The sequence below is a fragment of the Camellia sinensis genome, chromosome 1, assembly GCF_055761805.1.
Source record: "Camellia sinensis isolate YWXY chromosome 1, ASM5576180v1, whole genome shotgun sequence".
In the NCBI taxonomy this organism is placed as follows: domain Eukaryota; kingdom Viridiplantae; phylum Streptophyta; class Magnoliopsida; order Ericales; family Theaceae; genus Camellia; species Camellia sinensis.
The window spans coordinates 250,109,607-250,135,416 of record NC_138961.1 but is presented as its reverse complement, the minus strand read 5'-3'; the positions used below and the strand labels follow the sequence as shown (position 1 = coordinate 250,135,416).

The following is a 25,810-nucleotide window of genomic DNA, read 5'->3' as shown; positions in this document are numbered from 1 at the left end:
TAGAATATTATTTAGAGTGAAATATCAATGACATTTTTACAATTATGAGAATAATAATTGTTGTTTTTTTTATTGAAAATAAAGATATTACGATAAGTCATATTATTATCTATGAAAATTTCAATACAATCGTGATGTCTATCATTATTGACATACAATTATAATTAATCTTAATAAAAATTTAGAATTTATTGAATTGTTAGGTACATTTGACATGTGGGGTTCATCCTCTATGTGTTTCTTTATTATTGGTTGGTGATATTATATGTCAATGATGACGTGATATTACTATTATATTGAATTTTTATTGAAATTTTGTATAAAAAATTACTGTATCATTAAATAATTTATTTTAAAATTTATATCCATGATTTTTTTTTTTATATTGTCCATGATATACTAATTAAAAATAATATATATATATATATATATATATATTTATTTATCTTTCTTGAAGCCAATCGTAAAAATTTATATAAAATATTTTTGTAAAAATTTTCAATGTTATAATTAATAAGTGCTCCTTCTGATTTAATTTCTTTGCTCCGCCACTGCTCTCAAATATGGAAGTTTGTGTTTGTATTTACCCACCGTGATGTTTGCCTCAAAGAATTTGTATAGCTAAGGTGATATGATAATAATTTGGGAAAATTAAAAAATTAAAAATAAAAAAAAAGAAAAGGAAATGACCTTTATAACAAATTAAATCCTGATTTTTAATTTTATTAATTTAAATTTTAAATTTTTTATTTATTTTCAATTTAAATTATTTGTCTAATTTTGTTAAATAAAATTAACAAAAAAAAATTAGGGAATTACAAAATTGCATAATTGAAGCCGCTAGGAAAATTCTTTTGCAACCATGTCCAAGAAAATATGTGGAAATTTTTAAACTACAAAAATGATCTCAAAAGACTCTGGAACTGCTTAAGGACAAGTTGTATAACAATATTCAATTCACGTAGAAGAAGAACACGACATGTCATGCTCCAAAATTTAGACAATTAAATATTAAATTAGGATTAAATTTTAATCAATATTTCATCATCCAAATCTTAGGGGTGAAACAAAATTTAAATGTTCTCGTCTCCATAAGGTTTAAATAAATTTCCATGCTCGAAAGAAATACAAGGGATAAAAAAAAAATTAACAAATGCGAACCAAACCATCCACTATACTTTCATAATTATCCAATACCTCTAACATTAAAATTGCAACAACTAGTCAAAACAACTTACATAATGTAAAGTTGGAAAATAACCCACAATGCCAAATTATCAAAATACTAACGTCATAAAAAAAATAATAAATATATAAACTAATATTAACCCTAAGCTCAAGAAAACAAAAGAAGTCCAAAAAACATGTCCAACAACTATAATTATTTCTCGTCACCACCGTAGTCCCAATTAATCTTGCAAAGGAAGCTTAGCTGCGCTCAAATAGAACGCACTCGAGATGCTAAGAGACAAAATGGGTCAATATACAAGTATACCGGTATGAGTATAAAATTTGACATCTACGTGTCCACCAGACACTGTTGGAAAATAGCTTTAAAAATTCTTATTTTTTTCTAACTTTGAGCATTAATTAAGGTGAGACCCAAACTTTATTTTTAACGTTTCTAATTGTGTTCATATTTAATGTCGCGTAGTAAATAACCTTGTGTATTTGGTTGCTTAAAACCATTTCCGGATGAATGAGAATTCAATGCGCATTTTCGAGTTCTTGGAAATGGCTTTAGGTGGGTTTCCTACACATTTGAGTAATGTGCTTGTCCCACATTGGAAAGGCTTAAGGTTTTGAATGAGTTTATATACTCTAACTTGGGATACTTAGGATAGGTCCCAAGGGGTACCTAAGTTTGTGGAAGGGTGCGGTTATGGGTAAAGTGTGCAAGACCCAAAACAAAAATCACGCGCGCGCCGCCACCACCGTCTGGTCGGGTGGCTGGGCTGGGCTGGGCGTGGGTGCATAGTGTGAGGTTGGGTTGGGCTTATCCAGCCCAATACTTATCTTTTTTGGGCCAAAAACATTTGCATTTTATTTTAAATTTCGGTTCAAAATTAATTAAATTGGTCCAATTTTTTTTCCTACCCAAACAGGTTAATACCTGTTGAGTTCCACCTGAACAGGTTTTCTACCTGTTGAAATTCAAACCGAACATATTCAAATCTGTCCAAACGGGTGATGTACCTGTTCAATCTGTCTTAACAGGTTTTATACCTGTTCGGAAAAGTCACCATTTCTCTTATATAAAGCCTACCATCTAGCAATTCATTTTATGAAATTTTCCATCAAACTTTCGTTATTTTTCTTCTCTTTCCATCTTTCTATGTTTCTGCATCTGTTTTGTAATTAATTTTTAGGAAGAAAAAGAGAGAGTCACAATAGAGTTTTGGTTCGCCATATTTGATTTTGTAATGCTGCAAATCAAGTAGTAGTCATTGCATCTTGAGAAGTAGGCGCCATTAAAACTTGAAGCACCGGACGAAGGCAAAATCTATTTTAAGGAGATTATGTCCAACACAAGCCTCAATGTTTAAAATTTCTGTAAGCATTTAATTCAGGATTTAATTTATTAAATTATTTTCTGAATTATTTTATTTTGTTGTTTATTTTATTTATACATTTAATTTACACACACACACCTCGGGGATTAACAATCTTAAAGTAAATTTTGTGTTTTTATTTATTTGTGTTAGACATACGAATATTTTGTTTCAGAAAATTAAATAGTAGTCATATACTGTTTAATTTCTTAAATAGTAGTAATGTACTATTTAATGATTTCATTGATAACATAGTAGTCATATACTGTTTATCATTGGAATTTTGTTACAAAATATTATTTTGTATATTTTGTGTGTAAATTCTTTTTGTATAAATTTGTGATTGGTACATTTTTATTTCGTCAGAAATATGACTTCTAACAGCCCTGAGACTGTTATTACTCCGACCCACACACTTGTTGTGCCAGTGATGACTCCGGCAGTACCGGTAAATCATGAGGAGAAGCCAGAAAAATTCAATGGAAATGATTTTAAAAGATGGCAACAAAAGATGATGTTTTATCTTATGACATTGAATTTGACTCGCTTCACTCATGAAAAAGCTCCAGCACTGAACGAGAGAGAAACTGATCGGCAAGTGGTTGCCGCAGTCGACACATGGAAACATGGTGATTTTCTATGTCGGAATTATATCTTCAATGGGTTGGACAATACACTGTACAATATGTATAGTGTGAAAAGCACTGCAAAAGAACTGTGGAAATCTCTAGATCATAAATATACGACAGAGGATGCCGAAACAAAGAAATTTGTTGTCAGCCGTTTTCTAGATTTTAAAATGATGGATTCTAAGATGGTTATTAGCCAGGTTCAAGAGTTCCAATTAATTCTCCATGACATACACGCGGAAGGAATGGTTCTTAGTGAATCTTTCCAAGTAGCAACAATCATTGAAAAATTGCCACAATCTTGGAAAGAATTCAAGAATTATCTGAAGCATAAGTGCAAGGAGATGAAATTAGAGGAACTAACAGTACGACTCAAAATTGAGGAGGACAACCGTGGTTTCGACAAGAAGTCGGGAAACCATGTCATGCAGGCTAAAGACAATGTTGTGGAACATGAACAAGAGTCAAAGTTCAACAACAAGAAGCGGAAGCATGATGGCAATGGTCCCAAACAAGGATCCACTGGTAAGATCAACAAAGTGATCAACAACGGGTTCAACAAGAGGTTCAAAAGCAAGTGTTTTGTGTGCGGCAAAGATGGACATCGCGCTAGGAATTGTCACGTTCACAAGGACGGAGGGAGTTCAAGAAAAAAGCCAGCACAAGCTAACATAGCTGAGGATTTTTATCTTTCCGATGGAGTGGTAGACATCAATCTTGCTGCAGTAGTCTCTGAAGCAAATTTGGTGGGCAATTCCAAGGAGAAGTGGGTTGATACTGGAGCAACCCCCCATATCTGTGCAGATAAGAAGATGTTCACAACCTACAAAGTGGTGGAAAGTGGAGAGCAACTTTTTATGAGAAACTCCTCCACTTCAACTGTGGAAGAATAAGGAAAGATCGTGCTGAAAATGACCTAAGGGAAATAACTCACTCTTAACAATGTACTCTATGTGCCAGAAATTTGCAAGAATTTGATTTCAGGGTCATTGTTGATCAAAAATGGGTTTAAATTAGCCTTTGAATCTAATAAGGTTGTACTCTCCAAGAGTGGAATGTATGTGGGGCGAGGTTATATGAGTGATGGGCTTTTTAAGCTCAATGTAAATACTGTTGTACCTAATTTGACTTTTAATAATAAGAACACATTTTCTGTTCATATTGCTGAGTCTTCTTTTTTTATGGCATGGTAGATTAGGGCATGTTAATTTTAATTCTTTACGTAGACTTGTTTCTTTAGAATGTTTGCCAAACTTAGAATTTGATCCTAATCATAAATGTGAGATTTGTGTTGAGACAAACCTCACTAAGACATCATTTAATAAAGTAGAAAGAAGTACTGAACCTTTAAATTTAATTCACACAGATATCTGTGATTTAAAATTTGTTCAAATTAGAGAAGGTAAGAAGTACTTTATTACTTTTATTGATGATTGCACTCGATATTGCTATGTTTACTTATTGAAAAGTAAAGATGAAGCCTTAGAAGCTTTTAAGCAATATAAACTTGAGGTTAAAAATCAACTTGGCAAAACTATTAAGGTAGTGAGGAGTGACAGAGGCGGTGAATATGATGCACCATTTGAGGAATTTTGTTCTGTAACATGGTATTATTCACCAAACCACTGCACCTTATTCTCCTCAATCAAATGGAATTACTGAGAAAAATAATCAAACTCTTAAAAAGATGATGAATGCCATGTTGATTAGTTCAGGGTTACCTCAGAACTTGTGGGGGGAAAACGATTTTGTCTGCTAGCTTTATCCTTAACAGGGTACCCCACAAGAAAATTAATCAAACATCTTATAAAGTATGGAAAGGTCGATGACCTACTTACAATTACCCGAAAGTATAGGGGTGTTTGGCCAAAGTGGCAGTCCCTAGTCCCAAAACGACTAAGATAAGACCAAAAACCGTTGATTGTGTGCTCATTAGTTATGCAAATAATAGTAGTGCATATAGGCTTTTAGTTCATAGATCTGAAAATCCTGATATACATGTAAACACTATTATTGAGTCAAGAAATACGTCGTTTTTTTAACACATTTTTCCTTGCAAAGAAACTAAAGAGTCAAGTTCAAATAAAAGAACTTTAGATACTGCTATGGGTAGCAGTGAGCTCTCCCATGTATGTTGTCTTCCTTTTGTTCCTTATATATTGTTCCTTTTGTTTCTTTTGTTCTCTCGTACTCACATACATACACACTCACTCACTAATTCACAAAAACACATTCACACACTTACTAATTCACAATAATTTAGCAGTGATAAATTTATCACTAATAAAATGTTATCAGTGATAAATTTCATACTCACATGCATACACTCATTTACTAATTCACAAAAACAAATTTACAAAAATTTAACAGTGATAAATTTATCACTAGTTTAAACAAATTTATCACTAATTTATCACTAGTTTAAACAAATTTATCACTGATTTAAACAGATTTATCACATTCTTCATTAATACGCATACCTCTAAATCTCTTTCTACATATTCAATGGACTATATGTTCAAATCTCATTCCTTTCCAACTCATTCTCTCTCTTTCTCTTTCTCTTTCTCTCTCATCAATCTCAAATCTGAATTGCCACCGCCACCGCTACCGTCTGTTGTCCTTCGCCACTCCACCGTCCACGTCGCGCGATCTCAGCATGGACGAGCTCAGCTGAGCACAATCGGAAACTCGCCAGAAATCATCCATGTGTAGCTCAGCGATGGTGGACTATGGCGGTTGTAGATCTAGACTTCGTAGTGAACATTCTCCTTGAATGCGGCGACAATGGTGGCGGATTCTCTCTCTCTCTCTCTCTTTTCCCTGCTGACCATCCATGACGTTGATATGCTCGACTTCTCAGTTTCTGGATCTGGATTCGTAAATCTGGCTTCTTCTTCTTCGATCGGACCATCCGTGGTGTCGCCGACAATCCACCAAGCAAATATATGTTTCCTCTCACAACCATCTCTCTCTCTCTCTCTCTTCATTTTTCATCTCCAGATCTAAGTATAAAAACATGAGAGCAAAAACGGAATAAACAAAAATGTTTAGGACCTATAAGTAAAAGAGTCTCCATTAAGGACTTATTGGGTAATAAACCTTGAAAATAAGATTGGTCTGTAAAAATCCCATTATTAAATCAGTTCAGTTTGGGCCTATTGACCCAACAGAACTTCTCATTCGATACCTTTGTGAAATTATTTTTTTTTTTTTTTTTGGAACAAGTGTGTAAATTATTTATGAAATTATCAAATTAATTCGATAATTATAGTCACATAAAATAGACCATCCATTTTTTGAAGATGAAATCGTGTAGTTACGATTATCAAATTAATTTTTATTTTATTTATTTATTATAAATGATTTACACACAGAAGTCTAAATAATAATGATGGTATAGATCATGGTATGTTACAAAGTAATTACACGTCATATTCGTTGTGCTGCAGAGCTCGAGCATTTGTTAGCCACCTAACCATTTCCATATTATGCAATGTTTGTGGGTGCAGAGACCTCATTTCCAGTATAAATTAGCAGTCATAATTTCTGGTAAATATACATATTCCAGATTAAAACACAGGAGCCAAAGACCCAGGAATGCAGAATTTTACAATTCTCTATGAGAAAATGACTTGGAATGGAATTATTACATGAAACTAGGTTCAGACACAAAGTAAATAACTTAAACAAGCAAAACCATCTAGTAAACACAAAAATTTATTAAGCAGCTATGAAACTCACTGACCTACAGAACTTGAGGACTTGCATCAATCTCTCTTCCTTCTGTTTTGATTCCCAAATTACTGCAAGGACCGTGCTTTATCAGTTTCTCATCTAATCGATCAAGCCGCTGATACAACTGAACGCTTGTAATTCTGGTCTGGTTCTTGCCGTCCAGTTTGGTCTTTCACAGATAGGCTCGGTCCACCAAAGCAAAGGTACTGGTTCATCAAACTCTTATTAGTTGACCATTGCTTGCGAATCAAATATGGCGATCCATCACCGGATATTCGACTCGGTCCTGCAATATCACTCTCATTATAGACACCCTTTTGTTTATCCGAATTGGATGAGGATACTGATGATTTCGAGAATGAACTTGAACGTGATCGACGTGGAACAGCAAGATGTGGCATGGCCTGCATAACACCTTGAACTATTCCAGAAGCAAATTTCTTCTTTGCAGGACTCGGAGCGTTACTTCTTACTGAAAGTGTTCGCTTGTTGTTGGGGAGCGATGAGGGCTTTGAAAATCTCTGTCGGAGCGGAATTGGAGTTTCATCCAAATTACTTGCTGAATTTCTTTCCACCATTTTCTTGATCTTGTCGTTCTTTCTTTCTTTCATCTTGGGCCAATGGAGCAGGCGTTTCAAACGCTGTGCTGCATAATTTACAGAAGCTTGTTTCTTATGAGTAGTTGGATTCGATGCACTATGTTTTTCAACAGTTGAGTCGTGTTGACTCAAATCGGTAGATGAGTTCGGTCCTGCACTACCACTAGCTTCCGAAGCATTTTCAATTCCCGTATGCAAGAATATTTCCGTGTCAGAGATTCTGAAAGAAGTGCCGGGACTTCCAATACTTCTCATTCTCAAGTGGGAAGCAATGGTTTTTCTTGCAGTATAGTCCTGGCAACTGAAGATTCCTCCAGCTGAAATTAGCTGTCTTGTTAGTATATCAGACGATGCAGAACGTGGCCGTTGCCTGAGAAGATCAAGTGGGGTCATGCCATTTAAATCACGGAGATTCACATCAATTGATCGGACTCTCATCAGTTGCTCCACCAAATCAGAATGAATGTTTCCAATGATGGCTACATGAAGAGCGGTTCTGCCATCATTGTTTTTCGCATTTATGATACCTTCTGTGTTGAACAATTTTCCACATACTAATTTCTTCATCAGCTCAATTTGTCGATCCAATCTATGGAAGCTGGGAGTTTGAAAACCAGACATGACCATATGTAGGAAAGTTTCTCCGGCATTGCTTCTTAGATAGATGGACGAGGGAGATGCAAGAATTAGAGCTTCAACCACAGCTAACTGGCCTCTGTGAGCAGCTACGTGTAATGCTGTGTTGCCGTTATTGTCTGTGGAGTCTATGATATCCAAGGATGATATAAGCTCTTTCACTACCTGCATGAGTAACATTATTGGGTATGAAGTTCAAAAACCAAGCTATTGCAATAATTGAAATTGTGATGTAGTATAGTCTTCTTTCTCCAGGAGAATCATCGATAGGGAGCCCATGTCGCCCATCTTTACAACTAATTAGATAACTATACAATCCGACTATAAAATTTTGATGTTTATACTGAAAGTGATGATGTGGATCTAACATTTCAAACTATGTTTCGAAAATAATGTGCGAGTCTATGGATGCCAATATCTTGTATCTATGTCGCAAGATAACAACCTTCTTTTTGATATGATCTTGACCCAAGACATACCTATGTAAAGCTACCCCCTGAGCATTTAGTTCTAATGGATATTCATTTGTCAAAAACAAATTTTAGTATCCTTATAGTTTCCTAGAAGGAGCATATGGTAAATAAGATGTTGGCGAATCAGCTATAATAGCATAGAACAGAAACAGGTCTTAAACTTTTTATCAGAAATCTCAATCAGAACGAGAAGCTACTGGCTGACCCTAAATACAATTAGACCTGCAAACAATTTCACGACTGTTGGATGGTTTCAAGAACATTTCATATTTACTACGATGATCTGCTAATAATTAACTCATATTGACAATTCCAGTAGTAGATTATTAGCATGGCTCGAATGCAAATCTGAAACAGGAAACTTGGTAGATGCAATCATGCCCAAAAAAATTTTAGCTGAAATGTGGGCTAAAAGAAACACGTATAGACAGTTGAAGCAAAACCATTTTACATGAAAATTATTGGAGCTTAGTCATAGAAAAATTTGAGAGAAGAAAGCAGTATGGAAAACGTAAAATTGCAGGACAATTTAAGATCCTGGCTTTTGATTTCTCATCCCTATCAACAATATCAAAATAGGGGGAAAACAATTGATATAGTTGCTATTAACTACACGAAATATACAACCAGAAACAGATCAATCCAAGCTTAAATATATAAAGAAACACTGAAATTTCACTAAAACACACAATATAATGGCCTCACCTCAGCTTGACCTCTGCCAGCAGCTGCATGTAAGATAGTTGAACCCTGCATATCTCTAAAAGCCAAGACACTATCAGAGCTATCACCAAGAAGTTCCTTCAAGACCTTCAAATTGCCTCCTCTTGCAGCAGCATGAACAGCTCTGTTCATCATCTCCCACTTATAAGCAGACGGGATCTCCCCAATGTGCTCCTCCAACTCTCTCCCATCACCTGCTAAAAACCTCGGCGATGCTGCAAAATCATAAAGAAGCTTGAAAACCTCCGAATTCTTACTCCTTGCAGCAGCGTAAAGCACATCGGTCACACCATACTCTCCTTCCCCAAAAACAAGCAAAGGGTCTCTTACAAGGAGTTCTTGAACAAAACCCAAGTCTCCTGCTGAGGCAGCAGTGTATAGAAGCCAACCCCCATACCCGGCTCGGATTAGGGAATTTTTCCCTCTCTTGTTTTCCCACTCAAGAAAGAGTTTCCGGGCAACCTGACAGCGACACTTGGCAACATCATCAAACTGTTCTTCATCATCCCAGACAGTCTCAAGGCGGCGAATTCGCCTGAGAGAGGTGAGTTTGATCAAGTGATTGCCGTCTAGGCGGAGGAGTTCACGGACCAAGTCATAGTGGCCATTGGCAGCTGCCCAATCAATTGGGGACGCATACCACCATTGTTCTCCAGTGCTTTCCCACCGGAGAGGAAAGTATGAAGGAGGCATTAGTACAGATTGAAATCACAAAAACCCAATGATAATTTGGGCAAGTTAATCCTGTGCCTTTTGAGATATACAAATCAAGTCCAATACTATCAATTGGTTCCTGATCAAATCCTTTTGAGATATATGATTTTTATTTACATAAAACAATTGTTTATATTCGATTAGGCAATTTGGACAAGAAAGTTTCCAACTAAAACCAAACCAGAGAGTAAAGTACGAAAGGGTAAAGCAATAAAGTAGCTCTTTCAGAGGCAAATTTACCGGGAAAAAAGGGGAGAGTCTAAGCGAGGGAAAATAACAACATACCCACTTGGGGAAATTATGAAGAGCTGTCAAAGCTTACAAAAGTTGATGAAAACTGAAAAGTACCCAAAAATATAATTGTCATGAGCAGTTGAACAAACCACCTGTAGTGCAAGTAATACCCATTAAAACTCCGACAAAAGTAGATGAAGATATACAGGAGAATCACATGGCGAAGTAAAGAGAATCCATTAGAGATTATGCCAAGAAGAACAGAGAGAGAGAGAGAGAGAGAGAGAGAGAGGAATAAGTAATAGTATCAACTAGATGGTATGATGAAAGAGAAAGAGGTAGGAAGCCATCATTAATCGCAGGAAGCAACAAAACCAGCAGAAGGGGGAAAGATGCCCTACAAAGGGAAAGTTGGAAATGAGAAGGAAAATTATATAAAAAATGAGAAGATTGGTTTTGATACGGTTTACAAATAATACTGAAAATTTTATATAAAAAAAATATATCTACATATACCATGTATAAAAAGCAGAGATTCCTTTTGAAGTGTGCAAGTGTAAAACATGTATAAATAATGTTGGAGATATCAAGAGTGCATGCATGATGAGAGATGATGAGAGAGAGAGAGAGAGAGAGATTGGTGTGAAGATGGAGCTAGAAGCTGAACCAGAGGGAAGAGGGTTTTACTGTCATATTTTGGAAGTTGGAAAAAAGTTAATTTTTTAGTTTTTTTGACTTTTTTTTATGGTTTTTTTGGGTAAAAAATTGAGTTGTTTTTGGTAAAAAAAAACTGATTTTTTTTACTAAAAAAAAGTTAAAAAGTCAAAAAATTATCTTTTTACCATTGTTCCCAAAAGAATTGTGTAGCCTGTGAGGTTTTTTGCTAAATTTTAGAAAGTTGAAAAAATTATGAAATTTTCAAATATTCAAAGGCGTCATGTTGAATATTTTGATTATTAGAATAGACGAAGGAAAAAAAGATTGTTAGTTACTCAATTAAGACGCAATCCAGACTTTTTTAAAAATATATATATTTGATAAAATGGCTGAACATTATGTTCTAAAATATATAATTACTATGTTTATTTCCAATTTTTTGAAAATACTTTTTAAAAAATTTTACTTTCTTATTTTTCGTATTTTTTTTATTTTTACCGATTTCTTTTTAAAAATTTTAGACACATCTAACATAAATAAACTTAAAAATTATAATTTTTGTAAAAAAATCTTTAAAAAATTCACTAAATACCAAAAATATAAAAATAATACGAAAATTCAGTATATTTTTTATATTTTTGTGTATTTATTAATTTTTTAAAATATTTTTTCACAAATATTTTACTTTTTCGATTCATCTAATAAAGGTGCATCTAAAAAAATTTTAAAAAAAATACTTAAAATTTTAAAAATATACTAAAAATAAAAAAAAACACGAAAAATAAAAAATTTAATTTTTAAAAAAATTAAAATCAAACGCATTGAATAATTTTTTTTAGGAGACAAAAAGTCAAATGATCTAGATAGGAGTACATCGTAATTTTGTAAATTTTATTATATCATCATACAAATAAATTATTACACGTATGTGAACCGCAAAGTTTTAAAATTCATTTGACGAGAAGTTGGTTGAATTATGAGAATAAGCAGTACGTAATGGTCGGTGTGTGGTTCTACTTACCTCTCATTAAACCCATTATGAGTCTGTCAACTTCTTAATAATTAGCATATTTTATCAATCTAAAACAAAAAATTAGCATGTTTTAGTTATGTATATTATATAAATAATAAGTAAAAATTGTACCATGACATAATTTTTTAAAATAAAAAGTTTATAAGAAACTCCATAGAAACTTTGGAATTCTTAATACGTAATAAAGTTTTTTTTGGAGGTTAAAAATAATTATTTTAAAACACTTGTCAGTCTTCTAATGTTTACATGAAAAAATTACCGACAATTTAAATGATAAGACAAAATTAAAATTAGACTTAGAGTAAATTAATGGAAATTTGGATGAAAAGACAAATTAAAACTGAACTTAAAATGTGAGATTCAAATTATTCAAATTGAAACAATAGAGATTAAAATAAAATTTAAATCAAATTATAAAATAAAAAATTGTAACTTACCCCTTTTTTTTTATCAACTTCTTCGAGGACATCGAAACTCACACTTGTTCGATTATAACAAAACCAAGTTTGCATGTCTACAAAGACACAAGAAATCGGCAACATCAACATGCTTGGCCTCTATTTAATCCCAAAGTTATTATTGTTTATTAGGGCCGCTCGGGTTTGTTTAGAAAGTATTTTTTTAATTTGACTTTTTGATTTTTTTGCCTGTTCTAAATTAGTTCTGTTTACGAAAAAAAAAAAAGGCTTTTTGAATTTTTTTTTTTTTTTTTGGGTGAGAAAGAAAGTGAAATTATTATAATTTGAATGTAATATTTTATTTTATTAACTTATTTAACTTATTTCATGTTGTTGTGTTTTTTTTAATCTCAACTCGCTTCCAACTATGTTGTCAAACGGCAGCTTAATTAGTTTTGTTTGGTATGGACATTTCTGTATTGTGAAAACATATCCCCAAGTTTTGTCATATTATATTCGTCTACATGTTGGGAGTCTTGTTTCTGACTAATCGAGTCATGTAAGCTCTTCCAACAAATGGAGTTCTAGTTTTGTGACTATCAATATATTTTGTGTCATATTTCATATTTATTTGGAGGCTTGGCTTAGGCTATGCTTGCAAGTACCAACTTAAAATAAGAATGATAAAGAACAAAGAAAGTAAGTGAATAGACAAGGTTTGACAAAACTTACTAATCTTATCTATTCATTTAATTTCTATAACTGATTATATATTTAGTTTATGTATCTCTACACTTGTTAAAATTGAAAGCTTGGGGTGGTGAGGTGTGGGTTGGAACTACTCAATCAAGAAACTTATAACATTATAAAAGTATTCCGAAAATTGTTATGAATTTTAGATTAATAGTATATATTGAAAATTACTATTATAAATCTACTCATAAGTGCATCTTAATAATTGATATGAAATTTTTATAATTTTTTTGACATTATTTTTTTATTTTTATTTTTTTTGATATTGTGACGTTGCTGTTACTCAACAAGACATGAATGGACCAAGCATGCACACATCGACTGTACTTTAAAGGAGCAGGAGGAGGAGGCCATGTGAGAAGTTGGCTTTAACTTTTTGAGTTTTGAGTACTCATCAACCTAAAAGAGACTCGTCCTCCATCCTAGCTAGAGGAAGAAGAGGATGGGTTAGCTTACATTCCTACATATATACATTGGCCTGCCTATGCTTTAACAACATTAAGTCACAATAATGCATGTGATGTGATGTGATGTGATGTGATGTGATGTGGTGTCAAATTGCTAGCTAAGTTGCCTTTTCATGTTACAGTGTTCTCTCCCTCTCCCTCCACTTACTGTTTCTCACTTTAATGGGATTGGGGGGACTTATAAAGGGACTTCTTCACATGGACATATAGAAAAGCATGCATGATAATGTCTGCCACAGCACACTCCTAATCTCACATATGGATTAGAGGATGGAATTCTCTAGTCTAAACTATGCTGTGCACCACAGCATGCTTTACCCATCTAAAGTTTGATAAAAATTGGAACTCATGTGATTTGGATATTACGAATTTAAATTACGAAAATAGTCTCATTAAACATATATAATAAGATTAAATATTTTTTTTTTTCTCTAGAACCCACAATGGTGGAAGCTGGTGAATGAAAGGGATGACCCACAAAGAAGAGAACAGTGAAAATTTTCATTTCTTCTCATTGAATCCCTTAGAAAGGTTAGATAGCCATTGATGCATTCCATCAATGCTAAATTGGGTTGGAGGCAAATATGCATGATGTGACTTTGGACCAAACTGAATAATCCAATGAGCTTTTGGTTATCGATTGGATATATGATGGCAATTAAGAGAGAGGCATAGCATATCTATACTTAGTACATGCTATTTCATGGTAATATGAATTCAATCAAAGCCAGACCCCATTATCAAATCAAGCACCTTACTTTGAGACCTTTCCTTTGGTATGATCAAATGAGAGGACAGCACTAAATTGATGGGAAAATTATGTATTCTTTTGAGGAAGCACTATGGAGATGCAAATTGGAAAAAGAAAAAAAAATTACACATGTTTGATCCTTGCTTTTCTATGATCACACGAGAAGACATCACTAGCTGATCGAAAAATTGTGTACTCCGTTAAGGAAGACACTACGAAGATGCAATGTTGAGACAGTTCTTTCATCTTCTATCTTTTGTTTCAAGTCACTTGTTTACCACACAATCAGTCGTTTTAATACCCCGATCATCGTGTGGTGAAGCATCAATGGCCCCACTTCCCTGTGGAGCCCCAAATCACCCCAATTGCTGCAAAATTTCTGTGGCCCACTACTCCAATTATGTCCTTAGTGATGGTTATGCTCATCAACGATCTGACATAGTTCACGGCCATACCTTTTTTACTGCGATACCAAATTATAATGATTATGGGTAGAAATTGAATCATGTTTAAAGCACAACCACTCACTCATGTTTCCTCAAAACATTTTAACCCTTGCCCACATATGCATTCCAATCCCAATCCTTACTGTTTTGTGATTTTGCTGAACAAAGTAGGAACCATTTTAGCAAACCGTAGTCATAACAAAGAATCAATTTCAACTGTAACTTTTCTAATGTAAGCTATTCTCCGACAATGAACAGTGTACACGAATGAACCTTCCTCTCTTCTCATCGACAGTCCTGGTATCATCTCATCAAGAATCATAATCTGGTCTCTAAGACAACAAACAACTTGATTCTTTGCCTTTACAAAGAAAAAGGTTGTAGCAATTATTAGTTTCTTGCCAGTGTTGATCAGTGTCTCAAAAGCCATTCCAGAAATGACAGAAACATCAGAGTTTACAAAGAAAATTTGACCAAGAAAAAATGACACAAACTTCTGATCAATTCTTTGCCTTGAGAGAATTGTTTTCCTTGATCCTGGCTCGGTTGTCCAACTTAACAAAGCGCTTGAGATCTTCATAAGGGAGAGCCTCTGTGTTCTTCCTCCTTAGTTCACTCAATGCCGGGCGTTTGTCGAGCAGGTGCCACAGCCAATCTGGATATTCTGAGTCCGCCACGATTTTGGGATCCACTCCCTCCTTGAGGATATTGGCACCAACCACTGTAGTGGACTTCACTTCTTTGCTGAGCGTTGATGCCTTTGGACCATCAGCAGCCCCACCCCCTTTAGATCCTTTCTTTGCCTTACCAGCCCCGGCAGAAAACATTCTGTGCCCCTCCACCCGAATTACCTCATTCATCATAATATTGTTTCTCAATGATTTGATGAAGTTCATAGCCATCTATGCGACCCTGCAGGTTGCAACATTAATTGTGATGACCATGTGGAAGAATCACATGCATATGTCTGTTCAGCGAGATACTACAAGAAGCACTCAGGGATAACACAATATCAAGGGGCTCAAATGCCTGTTCAGCATTCCCGAATAGGACACGACTTAATTTTTCAATAAACAAGATATAGTACAACAAAACAGCTTTCCATTTCCTCAAATCATAAGATTGTTAATAACAAAGTTGAACAAAAGAATTTGAGAACGAGTTTTTTTACTCCTACATATGAGTCATATATTTCAGAAAACTGTACCTTAGTTTCTAATTAACACACAAACAAACACACCTACCCACATATATACATATATATGCAAAGCATCATCTCAATCTCTCACATTTTCAATATCAAAGAGCATTTTTCACAATTACATCAAGGATCCAGATGGTTTCACAGCCAAATCGCTTTCTATAGTTGCCACAGCTTCCCATGAGCAGCTATACAACAGGAAGGTTGCAATTTCTGCTTAAGCAAGCAAATAGCTCCAAAAATAAAATGCCCAACTATGATTTTCTGTTCAGATTTAATTTTACATTTTTGGGCAATGTTTGAGAATTCATTTACTACTTATCAAAAGAGAGAGAATTCATTTGCAAGTGCGCTAAGAAAGCTTTCAACATATCCTCTACTAACATTCTTTATTGTTCAACCAAATAGGCCTAGCCTAGTTGGCCACTCTGACTTTTTCCTAAAGCTATGTTTGGTTGGGAGGATTTGAGAAGGTATTTGAAAAAGGAAAAGTTAGAGTCAGGTGAAATGTGAATAAAATATACTTACATTTCACCTAGTTTTACACACCTTTTCCCTTTTCCTTTCCAAATCTCTCTCCAAATCTCCCAACCAAACATACCATAAGGGCTTAGTCTCTAGAAGGAGATCTTAGTTTCAACTCTCCTTAAGAGGCAGGCACTCAGTGCTTAGCACAGAGTGGGGAGGCTAACTCCATAACTGCTAATCTACCAACTAACAACTGATATTCGCCGATAAAAAAAAATACATTCTCTATTGTTCTACAATGGTGTGTGTAGTGTGAGTGAGAAACATTGCATTTACAAAATCTCAAGAACAATCAACAGAAAGATTATGCTAGTGTATATAGTAGAAGCATTTTATCAAACACGTATTCAACATTAAAAATTTGCAAAACCCATTACCAGATTTTCAAAACTTCAAAACCTTATCAGTTTAGAAGCACAAAAAGAGGGCAACACAATTTAAAAACCCATTAAAAGAAAACACAAAATAAAACTCACCTCTTTCGTCAAAAACAACCAATAATTTATTCCTCTTCTGAATTCTTCTTTTTTATCAATCACCTAAACTTCCCACTTCACTGAATCGACCTCGCACAGGAAGAAAAATCCCAAGATTTGCCCTCAATCCAAAGAATCGAAGACGACGACGAGCAGAGAAACAGAACACGTGAAGAGCCCTAGACAGACGCTTGGAAAACAGAGCGGGCCTAACCCTTATCTTATCTCTCATTTTGGGCTTTTTAGTGAAGCTCTTTTTTCGAGTCCATTATATTTCAGTTTTTTTTAAAAAAAAAATTAAAGCTATCAAAAAAGAGAATGTAATAGATCTTAAATTTTCTATTAAATAAATGATCAACTTATATAAGAGATTTGGTCTTTTATTTAGTAGAAAATTTAATATCCCTAACAAAAAATACACCAACAAACACACTTATCTACCAATAACACACAGCCCCTTGTTTGTACAAAGAATAATGTAATAAGTATCAATTAATATATTAATTAATATATTAATAGATGATGTGGCACAATTTTAGAAGTTTTGAATATTTATAATTCGTATAATAAGTAGAGTCCATAACACTAGTTGTATACTAGTGTGTGCATTAATTGGTACATGCAGTACCACCGTTGTACAAATAGATGTTTGAAGAACCCAAAAAAGTTCCTCTTTTTTTATTATTATTATTATGTTTTTCATAATACTAAAATTTAAGGATTGTTTGGGGTGTCTTAAATAAGTGCACTTTTTGACTTTTTGAATTAAAAAGTTGATGAAAAAAATATGATAGTTTGGGTTAACTTTTTGACTTTTTATGAAAAAATGTGTATTAAAAAATTGTATAAATTAGTGTGTAGGGAAAAATTAAGAATTGGGAGTTGTGTAGCCGTAATTTTTGACTTTTGGTGAATAATGATAACTTTTTAACTTTTTAAGTAACTTTTTGACCTTTTGGTTTTTCTTCAACTTGCCAAACTTGGTCTAAATAAGGTCTTTTTTGAGAAGATGATTAAAAGTTGATTTTTTGAATTTTTTTGACTTTCTTTTTGAAGAAGTATGAAAAATAATATGACTCAAAATAAATTAAAAGTTGACTTTTAACTTTTTTTTAGCTCTCCCCAAAACAAAGACTTGTAAGAAAGGTTATTTAGGCCAAGTTTGGCAAGTTGCTAAAAAGTCAAAAAGTTACTCAAAAAGTTAAAAAATTATCACTATTCACCAAAAGTCAAAAATTACGGCTGCAAATCCATTGTTTCTTCAAACCCATACAAACCACACAACTTCCATCATCTCCTTCAACTTGAAATCCTGGTGCGTCAGAGTTAACATCTGACATTTTTAACCTTTATAAAAATAATATGGATTGAATTAATATAAATAAATTAAGTACTCATCATCTTTTAAACAAATTATGACATGATTGAAACATAATTATAGAAGATTTCAAAAGACAAAAACATTAATTCAATTGATAAATTTAGCATCTAGAGATGAAGTGAACCCCAAAATAGGAAGAAAGCACACAACATTAAAACTAACCATTAAAAGCCTATATTACATCAAATAGAAGCCTGTATTACATCAAATAGACCTGCTGTTTGAGGTCTCACAAAGAACAAGGGAAGAAATTACCACACTGTAATAGATAATATCAATTTGAAATAATGAAACTTGGATGAAAACTAACCATTGAAGACACTAATCCAACTAAGTAAAGGAAATTGCAATCATGGAAGCACAGAATTAACAACTAATCTCTCATGAAGATAATAAAACACTACAATATAAATTAAAGAGGCAAAGAAACTAGATTAAGAAATTAAGAAAAATAAATGAATGTTCTATGCCCTTGAAAGAGAGATACATAATTTGTGATCTACAAAACTAGAGCACTTGATATTCAATAAGCCTTTCTTGTTTCCTAACAATAAACATTTTGTGACCTACAAAAGTAGAGCACTTGGTACTCAATAATCGTTCCTTGTTTTCTAAGAAGTGTTGTGATGCATAAAAACATCAAAGTTTATTTAGTAATATTGGCTGTAAGAGGGCCTTTTTTTTTAATTTTTTTTATGTAGTTAAAAAAAAAAACACAATCTTTTCTCTTATTTTCTTCTCTCTCTTAACTTGACAAATTATTTCTTTTCTTTTCTTTTCTATTCTAGCTTGCCAAACATAGTGTAAAACTAGCTTTACTTTACTGAAACATAGCCAATTTGTAGAAACTTTCCCGTTCTTCATAACAATCTATGGAGACTAAGATTAACATGAATAAGCTCCACATGCAAGGAAGCAATAGAATCAAAATACCTCCAGTCCGTAGAGTTCACGCAAGCACTTTGACTGCAGGTCCTCTCCTCTGCTTGATGGCAATTCTGGTTCAAATTTAATCATAAGCAATGTCTTAAAAAATAAATAAATAAACAAAAAAACTGAACTACTGTAGAGACCATATGCAAAACAATATATTGAATAGAAAAATGGGAATGGCTTTCTTGGATCCTGCAAGAGAGAATGGTTACTATTGCCCAAATTTATGAGAATGTTGGGCTACAGATAAAGCAAACAAGGAATGATGAAAAATTAGACCAAAATGAAAAAGAAAAAGGAGAAGGAGAAGAGAATTGCAACAAAAACCAAAAAGAATTCTACGAGACAGAGGGAGACAAACCCAAAATACTCCTTAAAATAAAATCAAAAAATCAAACAGAGCATCAGACTTGTGTATATACTAGAATTACAAATAGAAGAATTACCAGAAACAAAGGAGGAAGAAGGAATAATCACAAACAAGCTCACACTACTCTCTCTCTCTCTCTCTATTCTGTCTGTTGAAATTTCACACCCCTAACAGAACCCACTGGAGAAACAAATCATGATGAAACCCCCTAGTCATATTGTATAGAAGCAGACCTCACGTAGATCTCCATAACACGGTGCCTTTGTTGGACCAAGGAAGAAAAAGAACCATAAATGTAAATCTACATATTAGCTAACCAATCTTTGTTCCATATCATGATCAAGATCAAAATTCAAAGCATCCAGAAGATTAGAGAGACTCCTAATCCAGCTGATTATCAATATAAAATAGATCGAAATCTGGGAAACCAGATCTATATTGTAAAAAATATAAAATAGATTCAAAGACAAAAAAAAAAAACAGATTCAAAGACTCCTAATCCAGCTGAAGAAGGTTCAATATAAAATAGATTCAAAAAAAAAACAGATCTATATATATCCAGGGACAGATCTATAAAATAGATTCAAAAAAAAACAGATCTATAAAATAGATTCAAAAAAAAACAAATCCAGCTGAGAGAGAGAGAGATAGAGAGAGATACCTAAACAGAGATGGAAGGCGCGGTGGTGACGGAGGGAGGCGCGGCGGTGACGAAGGGAAGAGAGAGGGACAAACCAGTGGCGAGAGAGAGGAGCGGCGTGAGTGTGAGAGGCTTTGAGAGTGTGTGTGTCTGTGAAACCCTAACAAAGACAAGCATATGCATATATATATCCAGGGACAAAAGGGTCATTTTACCTCGGGGAACATGCGGGGCGGGGGCGGGGGCGGGGCGGGTCCGGTTTTGAAACACATATCCCCATCCCCGGACCAGATATTATCGGGGATGAATTTTTGAATACCGTCCCCGGCCCGTAGGGGATATTTTTCGGTGAATAACCGCTGAATTCAGGGTCGGGGGGTCGGGTCACCGTCGGGCCGGTTTCAGATTACCATCCCTAGTCATACATCATGAGATATGTATTGTCACACATTATACTAGGGGTTGTTTGGAGTGTCTTAAATAAGTGTACTTTTTATTTTTTGGACTAAAAAATTGAGGAAAAAAATATGGATGTTTGGGTTAACTTTTTGACTTTTTATGGAAAAATGTGTATTAAAAAATTATATAAATTAGTGTGTAGAGGAAAATTAGGATTGAGAGTTGTGCAACCGTAATTTTTGACTTTTGGTGAATAGTGATAACTTTTTAACTTTTTGAGTAACTTTTTGACTTTTTGGCAACTTGCCAAACTTGGGCTAAATAACCTTTCTTACAAGTCTTTGTTTTGGGGAGAGCTAAAAAAAAAGTTAAAAGTCAACTTTTAATTTATTTTGAGTCATATTATTTTTCATATTTTTTTACATATTTCTTCAAAAAGAAAGTCCAAAAAATTCAAAAAATCAACTTTTAATCATCTTCTCAAAAAAGACCTTATTTAGACCAAGTTTGGCAAGTTGAAAAAAAACCAAAAGGTCAAAAAATTACTTAAAAAGTTAAAAAGTTATCATTATTTACCAAAAGTCAAAAATTACGACTGCACAACTCTCAATCCTAATTTTTCCCTACACACTAATTTATACAATTTTTTAATACATATTTTTTCATAAAAAGTCAAAAAGTTAACACAAACAACCATATTTTTTTCCTCAACTTTTTAATTCAAAAAGTCAAAAAACGCACTTATTTAGGACATCCCAAACAACCCTTAAATTTTAGTATTATGAAAAACATAATAATAATAATAAAAAAAGTGAAACTTTTTTGGATTCTTCAAACATCTATTTGTACAACAGTGGTACTACATGTACCCATTAATGCACACACTAGTATACAACTAGTATTATGGACTCTACTTATTATACGAATTATAAATATTCAAAACTTCTAAAATTATGTCACATCATCTATTAATATATTAATTGACACTTATAACATTATTCTTTGCACAAACAAGGGGCTGTGTGTTATTGGTAGGTAAGTGTGTGTGTTTGTTGGTGTATTTTTTATTAGGGATATTAAATTTTCTACTAAATAAAAGACCAAATATCTTATATAACTATGGGATCCGTAATTTTGTAGATCTCGTACCCAGATAGTTGATCATTTATTTAATAGAAAATTTAAGATCTATTACATTCCACTTTTTGATAGCTTTAATTTTTTTTTAAAAACAACTGAAATATAATGGACCCAAAAAAAAAGCTTCACTAAAAAGCCCAAAACGAGAGATAAGATAAGGGTTAGGCCCGCTCTGTTTTCCAAGCGTCTGTCTAGGGCTCTTCACGTGTTCTGTTTCTCTGCTCGTCTTCGTCTTCGTCTTTGATTCTTTGGATTGAGGGCAAATCTTGGGATTTTTCTTCCTGTGCGATTTCGATTCAATGAAGTGGGAAGTTTATGTGGTTGATATAAAAGAAGAATTCAGAAGAGGAATAAATTATTGGTTGTTTCTGACGAAAGAGGTGAGTTTTATTTTGCGTTTTCTTTTAATGGGTTTTTAAATTGTGTTGCCCTCTTTTTGTGCTTCTAAACTGATAAGGTTTTGAAGTTTTGAAAATCTGGTAATGAGTTTTGCAAATTTTTAATGTTCAATACGTTTTTGATAAGATGCTTCTACTATATACACTAGCATAATCTTTCTGTTGATTGTTCTTGAGATTCTGTAAATGCAATGTTTCTCACTCACACTACACACACCATTGTAGAACAATAGATAATGTATTTTTTTATCGGCGAATATCAGTTGTTAGTTGGTAGATTAACAGCTATAGTTGTTAGTTGGTAGATTAACAGCTATGGAGTTAGCCTCCCCACTCTGTGCAAAGCACCGAGTGCCTGCCTCTTAAGGAGAGTTGAAACTAAGATCTCCTTCCAGAGACTAAGCCCTTATGGTATGTTTGGTTAGGAGATTCGAAAAGGAATTTGGAAAGGGAAAGGGAAAAGGTGTGTGAAACTAGGTGAAATGTAAGTATATTTTATTCACATTTCACCTGACTCTAACTTTTACTTTTACTTTTACTTTTACTTTTCCTTTTCCTTTTTCAAATCCCTTCTCAAATCCTCCCAACCAAACATAGCTTTAGGAAAAAGTCAGAGTGGCCAACTAGGCTAGGCCTATTTGGTTGAACAATAAAGAATGTTAGTAGAGGATATTTTGAAAGCTTTCTTAGCGCACTTGCAAATGAATTCTCTCTCTTTTGATAAGTAGTAAATGAATTCTCAAACATTGCCCAAAAATGTAAAATTAAATCTGAACAGAAAATCATAGTTGGGCATTTTATTTTTGGAGCTATTTGCTTGCTTAAGCAGAAATTGCAACCTTCCCGTTGTATAGCTGCTCATGGGAAGCTATGGCAACTATAGAAAGCGATTTGGCTGTGAAACCATCTGTATCCTTGATGTAATTGTGAAAAATGCTCTTTGATATTGAAAATGTGCTCGTGAGCCAGTCCTGTTGAGATCGAGGAACTGGGTGTTTCTCTTCATATCTCAATGTTTTAATTTCTTTATACTCTGCTTAGTGTTGCTTCTCTATATCAATAACTTTATGGAATAAAGAGATTGAGATGATGCTTTGCATATATATATATATATATATGTATATATGTGGATAGGTGTGTTTGTTTGTGTGTTAATTAGAAACTAAGGTACAGTTTTCTGAAATATATGACTCATATGTAGGAGTAAAAAAACTCGTTCTCAAATTCTTTTGTTCAACTTTGTTATTAATATAAATAAATTAAGTACTCACCATCTTTTAAACAAATTATGATATGATTGAAACATAATTGTAGAAGATTTCAAAAGACAAACATTAATTCAATTGATAAATTTAGCATCTAGAGATGAAGTGAACCCCAAAATAGGAAGAAAGCACACAACATTAAAACTAACCATTAGAAGCCTATATTACATCAAATAGAAGCCTGTATTACATCAAATAGACCTGCTGTTTGAGGTCTCACAAAGAACAAGGGAAGAAATTACCACACTGTAATATATAATATCAATTTGAAATAATGAAACTTGGATGAAAACTAACCATTGAAGACACTAATCCAACTAAGTAAAGGAAATTGCAATCATGGAAGCATAGAATTAACAACTAATCTCTCATGAAGATAATAAAACACTACAATATAAATTAAAGAGGCAAAGAAACCAAATTAAGAAATTAAGAAAAATAAATGAATGTTCTATGCCCTTGAAAGAGAAATACATAATTTGTGATCTACAAAACTAGAGCACTTGATATTCAATAAGCCTTTCTTGTTTCCTAACAATAAACATTTTGTGACCTACAAAAGTAGAGCACTTGGTACTCAATAATCGTTCCTTGTTTTCTAAGAAGCGTTGTGATGCATAAAAACATCAAAGTTTATTTAGTAATATTGGCTGTAAGAGGGCCTCTTTTTTTTATGTAGTTAAAAAAAAAAAAAACACAATCTTTTCTCTTATTTTCTTCTCTCTCTTAACTTGACAAATTATTTCTTTTCTTTTCTATTCTAGCTTGCCAAACATAGTGTAAAACTAGCTTTACTTTACTGAAACATAGCCAATTTGTAGAAACTTTCCCATTCTTCATAACAATCTATGGAGACTAAGATTAACATGAATAAGCTCCACGTGCAAGGAAGCAATAGAATCAAAATACCTCCAGTCCGTAGAGTTCAAGCAAGCACTTTGACTGCAGGTCCTCTCCTCTGCTTGATGGCAATTCTGGTTCAAATTTAATCATAAGCAATGTCTCAAAAAATAAATAAATAAACAAAAAAACTGAACTACTGTAGAGACCATATGCAAAACAATATATTGAATAGAAAAATGGGAACGGCTTTCTTGGATCCTGCGAGAGACAATGGTTACTATTGCCCAAATTTATGAGAATGTTGGGCTACAGATAAAGCAAACAAGGAATGATGAAAAATTAGACCAAAATGAAAAAGAAAAAGGAGAAGGAGAAGAGAATTGCAACAAAAACCAAAAAGAATTCTACGAGACAGAGGGAGACAAACCCAAAATACTCCTTAAAATAAAATCAAAAAATCAAACAGAGCATCAGACTTGTGTATATACTAGAATTACAAATAGAAGAATTACCAGAAACAAAGGAGGAAGAAGGAATAATCACAAACAAGCTCACACTACTCACTCTCTCTCTCTCTCTCTATTCTGTCTGTTGAAATTTCACACACCTAACAGAACCCACTGGAGAAACAAATCATGATGAACCCACTGGAGAAACAAATCATGATGAAACCCCCTAGTCATATTGTATAGAAGCAGACCTCACGTAGATCTCCATAACACGGTGCCTTTGTTGGACCAAGGAAGAAAAAGAACCATAAATGTAAATCTACAGATTAGCTAACCAATCTTTGCTCCATATCATGATCAAGATCAAAATTCAAAGCATCCAGAAGATTAGAGAGACTCCTAATCCAACTGATTATCAATATAAAATAGATCGAAATCTGGGAAACCAGATCTATATTGTAAAAAATATAAAATAGATTCAAAGACAAAAAAAACAGATTCAAAGACTCCTAATCCAGCTGAAGAAGGTTCAATATAAAATAGATTCAAAAAAAAAAAACAGATATATATATATCCAGGGACAGATCTATAAAATAGATTAAAAAAAAAACAAATCCAGCTGAGAGAGAGATACCTAAACAGAGATGGGAGGCGCGGTGGTGACGGAGGGAGGATCGTCGGTGACGGAGGGAGGCGCGGCGGTGACGGAGGGAAGAGAGAGGGACAGACCAGTGGCGAGAGAGAGAGAGAGAGGAGCGGCGTGAATGTGAAAGGGTTTGAGAGTGTGTGTCTGTGAAACCTAACAAGGACAAGCATATGCATATATATATCTCCAGGGACAAAGGGTCATTTTACCTCGGGACCATGCGGGGCAGGGGCCGGGCCGGACCGGGTCCGGTTCTAAAACACCTATTTCCGTCTCTGGTCCGGATATTATTGGGAATGAATTTTTGAATATTGTCCCCAGCTTGTAGGAAATATTTT

At 33.8% G+C, this 25,810-nt stretch overlaps 2 protein-coding genes and 1 non-coding gene across 3 annotated transcripts; 1 reads left to right on the top strand and 2 right to left on the bottom strand.

Moving 5' to 3' along the window:
* The first annotated feature begins 3,078 nt into the window (after positions 1-3,078).
* LOC145823096 (uncharacterized) lies at positions 3,079-4,074 on the top strand. The gene is made up of 2 exons (XM_082922256.1): positions 3,079-3,381; positions 3,499-4,074. Exons 1-2 carry the CDS (start codon positions 3,079-3,081, stop codon positions 4,072-4,074), a joined length of 879 nt encoding a protein of 292 aa, XP_082778382.1.
* Positions 4,075-6,701: 2,627 nt separating this feature from the next.
* Positions 6,702-11,218, bottom strand: LOC114260703 (uncharacterized). Its single transcript, XM_082901653.1, has 2 exons — positions 9,333-11,218; positions 6,702-8,319 (listed from the first exon to the last, which is right to left on the bottom strand). Exons 1-2 carry the CDS (start codon positions 10,041-10,043, stop codon positions 7,027-7,029), a joined length of 2,004 nt encoding a protein of 667 aa, XP_082757779.1. The 5' UTR covers positions 10,044-11,218; the 3' UTR covers positions 6,702-7,026.
* Positions 11,219-15,013: 3,795 nt separating this feature from the next.
* On the bottom strand, positions 15,014-25,644 carry LOC114260704 (uncharacterized). Its single transcript, XR_014366784.1, has 4 exons — positions 25,461-25,644; positions 24,444-24,508; positions 19,323-19,387; positions 15,014-15,715 (listed from the first exon to the last, which is right to left on the bottom strand). It is a non-coding gene; the product is annotated as an uncharacterized LOC114260704 (transcript).
* Positions 25,645-25,810: the final 166 nt, after the last annotated feature.

Bases quoted from the DNA above. Each gene is read 5' to 3' on its own strand.
- LOC145823096 (XM_082922256.1), top strand. From the start codon at position 3,079: ATGACATTGAATTTGACTCGCTTCACTCATGAAAAAGCTCCAGCACTG. The intron at 3,382-3,498 runs GTTCAAGAGTTC...AAAGAATTCAAG, and splicing joins CTAAGATGGTTATTAGCCAG to AATTATCTGAAGCATAAGTG.
- LOC114260703 (XM_082901653.1), bottom strand. From the start codon at position 10,043: ATGCCTCCTTCATACTTTCCTCTCCGGTGGGAAAGCACTGGAGAACAA. The intron at 8,320-9,332 runs GTGAGGCCATTA...TTACTCATGCAG, and splicing joins CTGGCAGAGGTCAAGCTGAG to GTAGTGAAAGAGCTTATATC.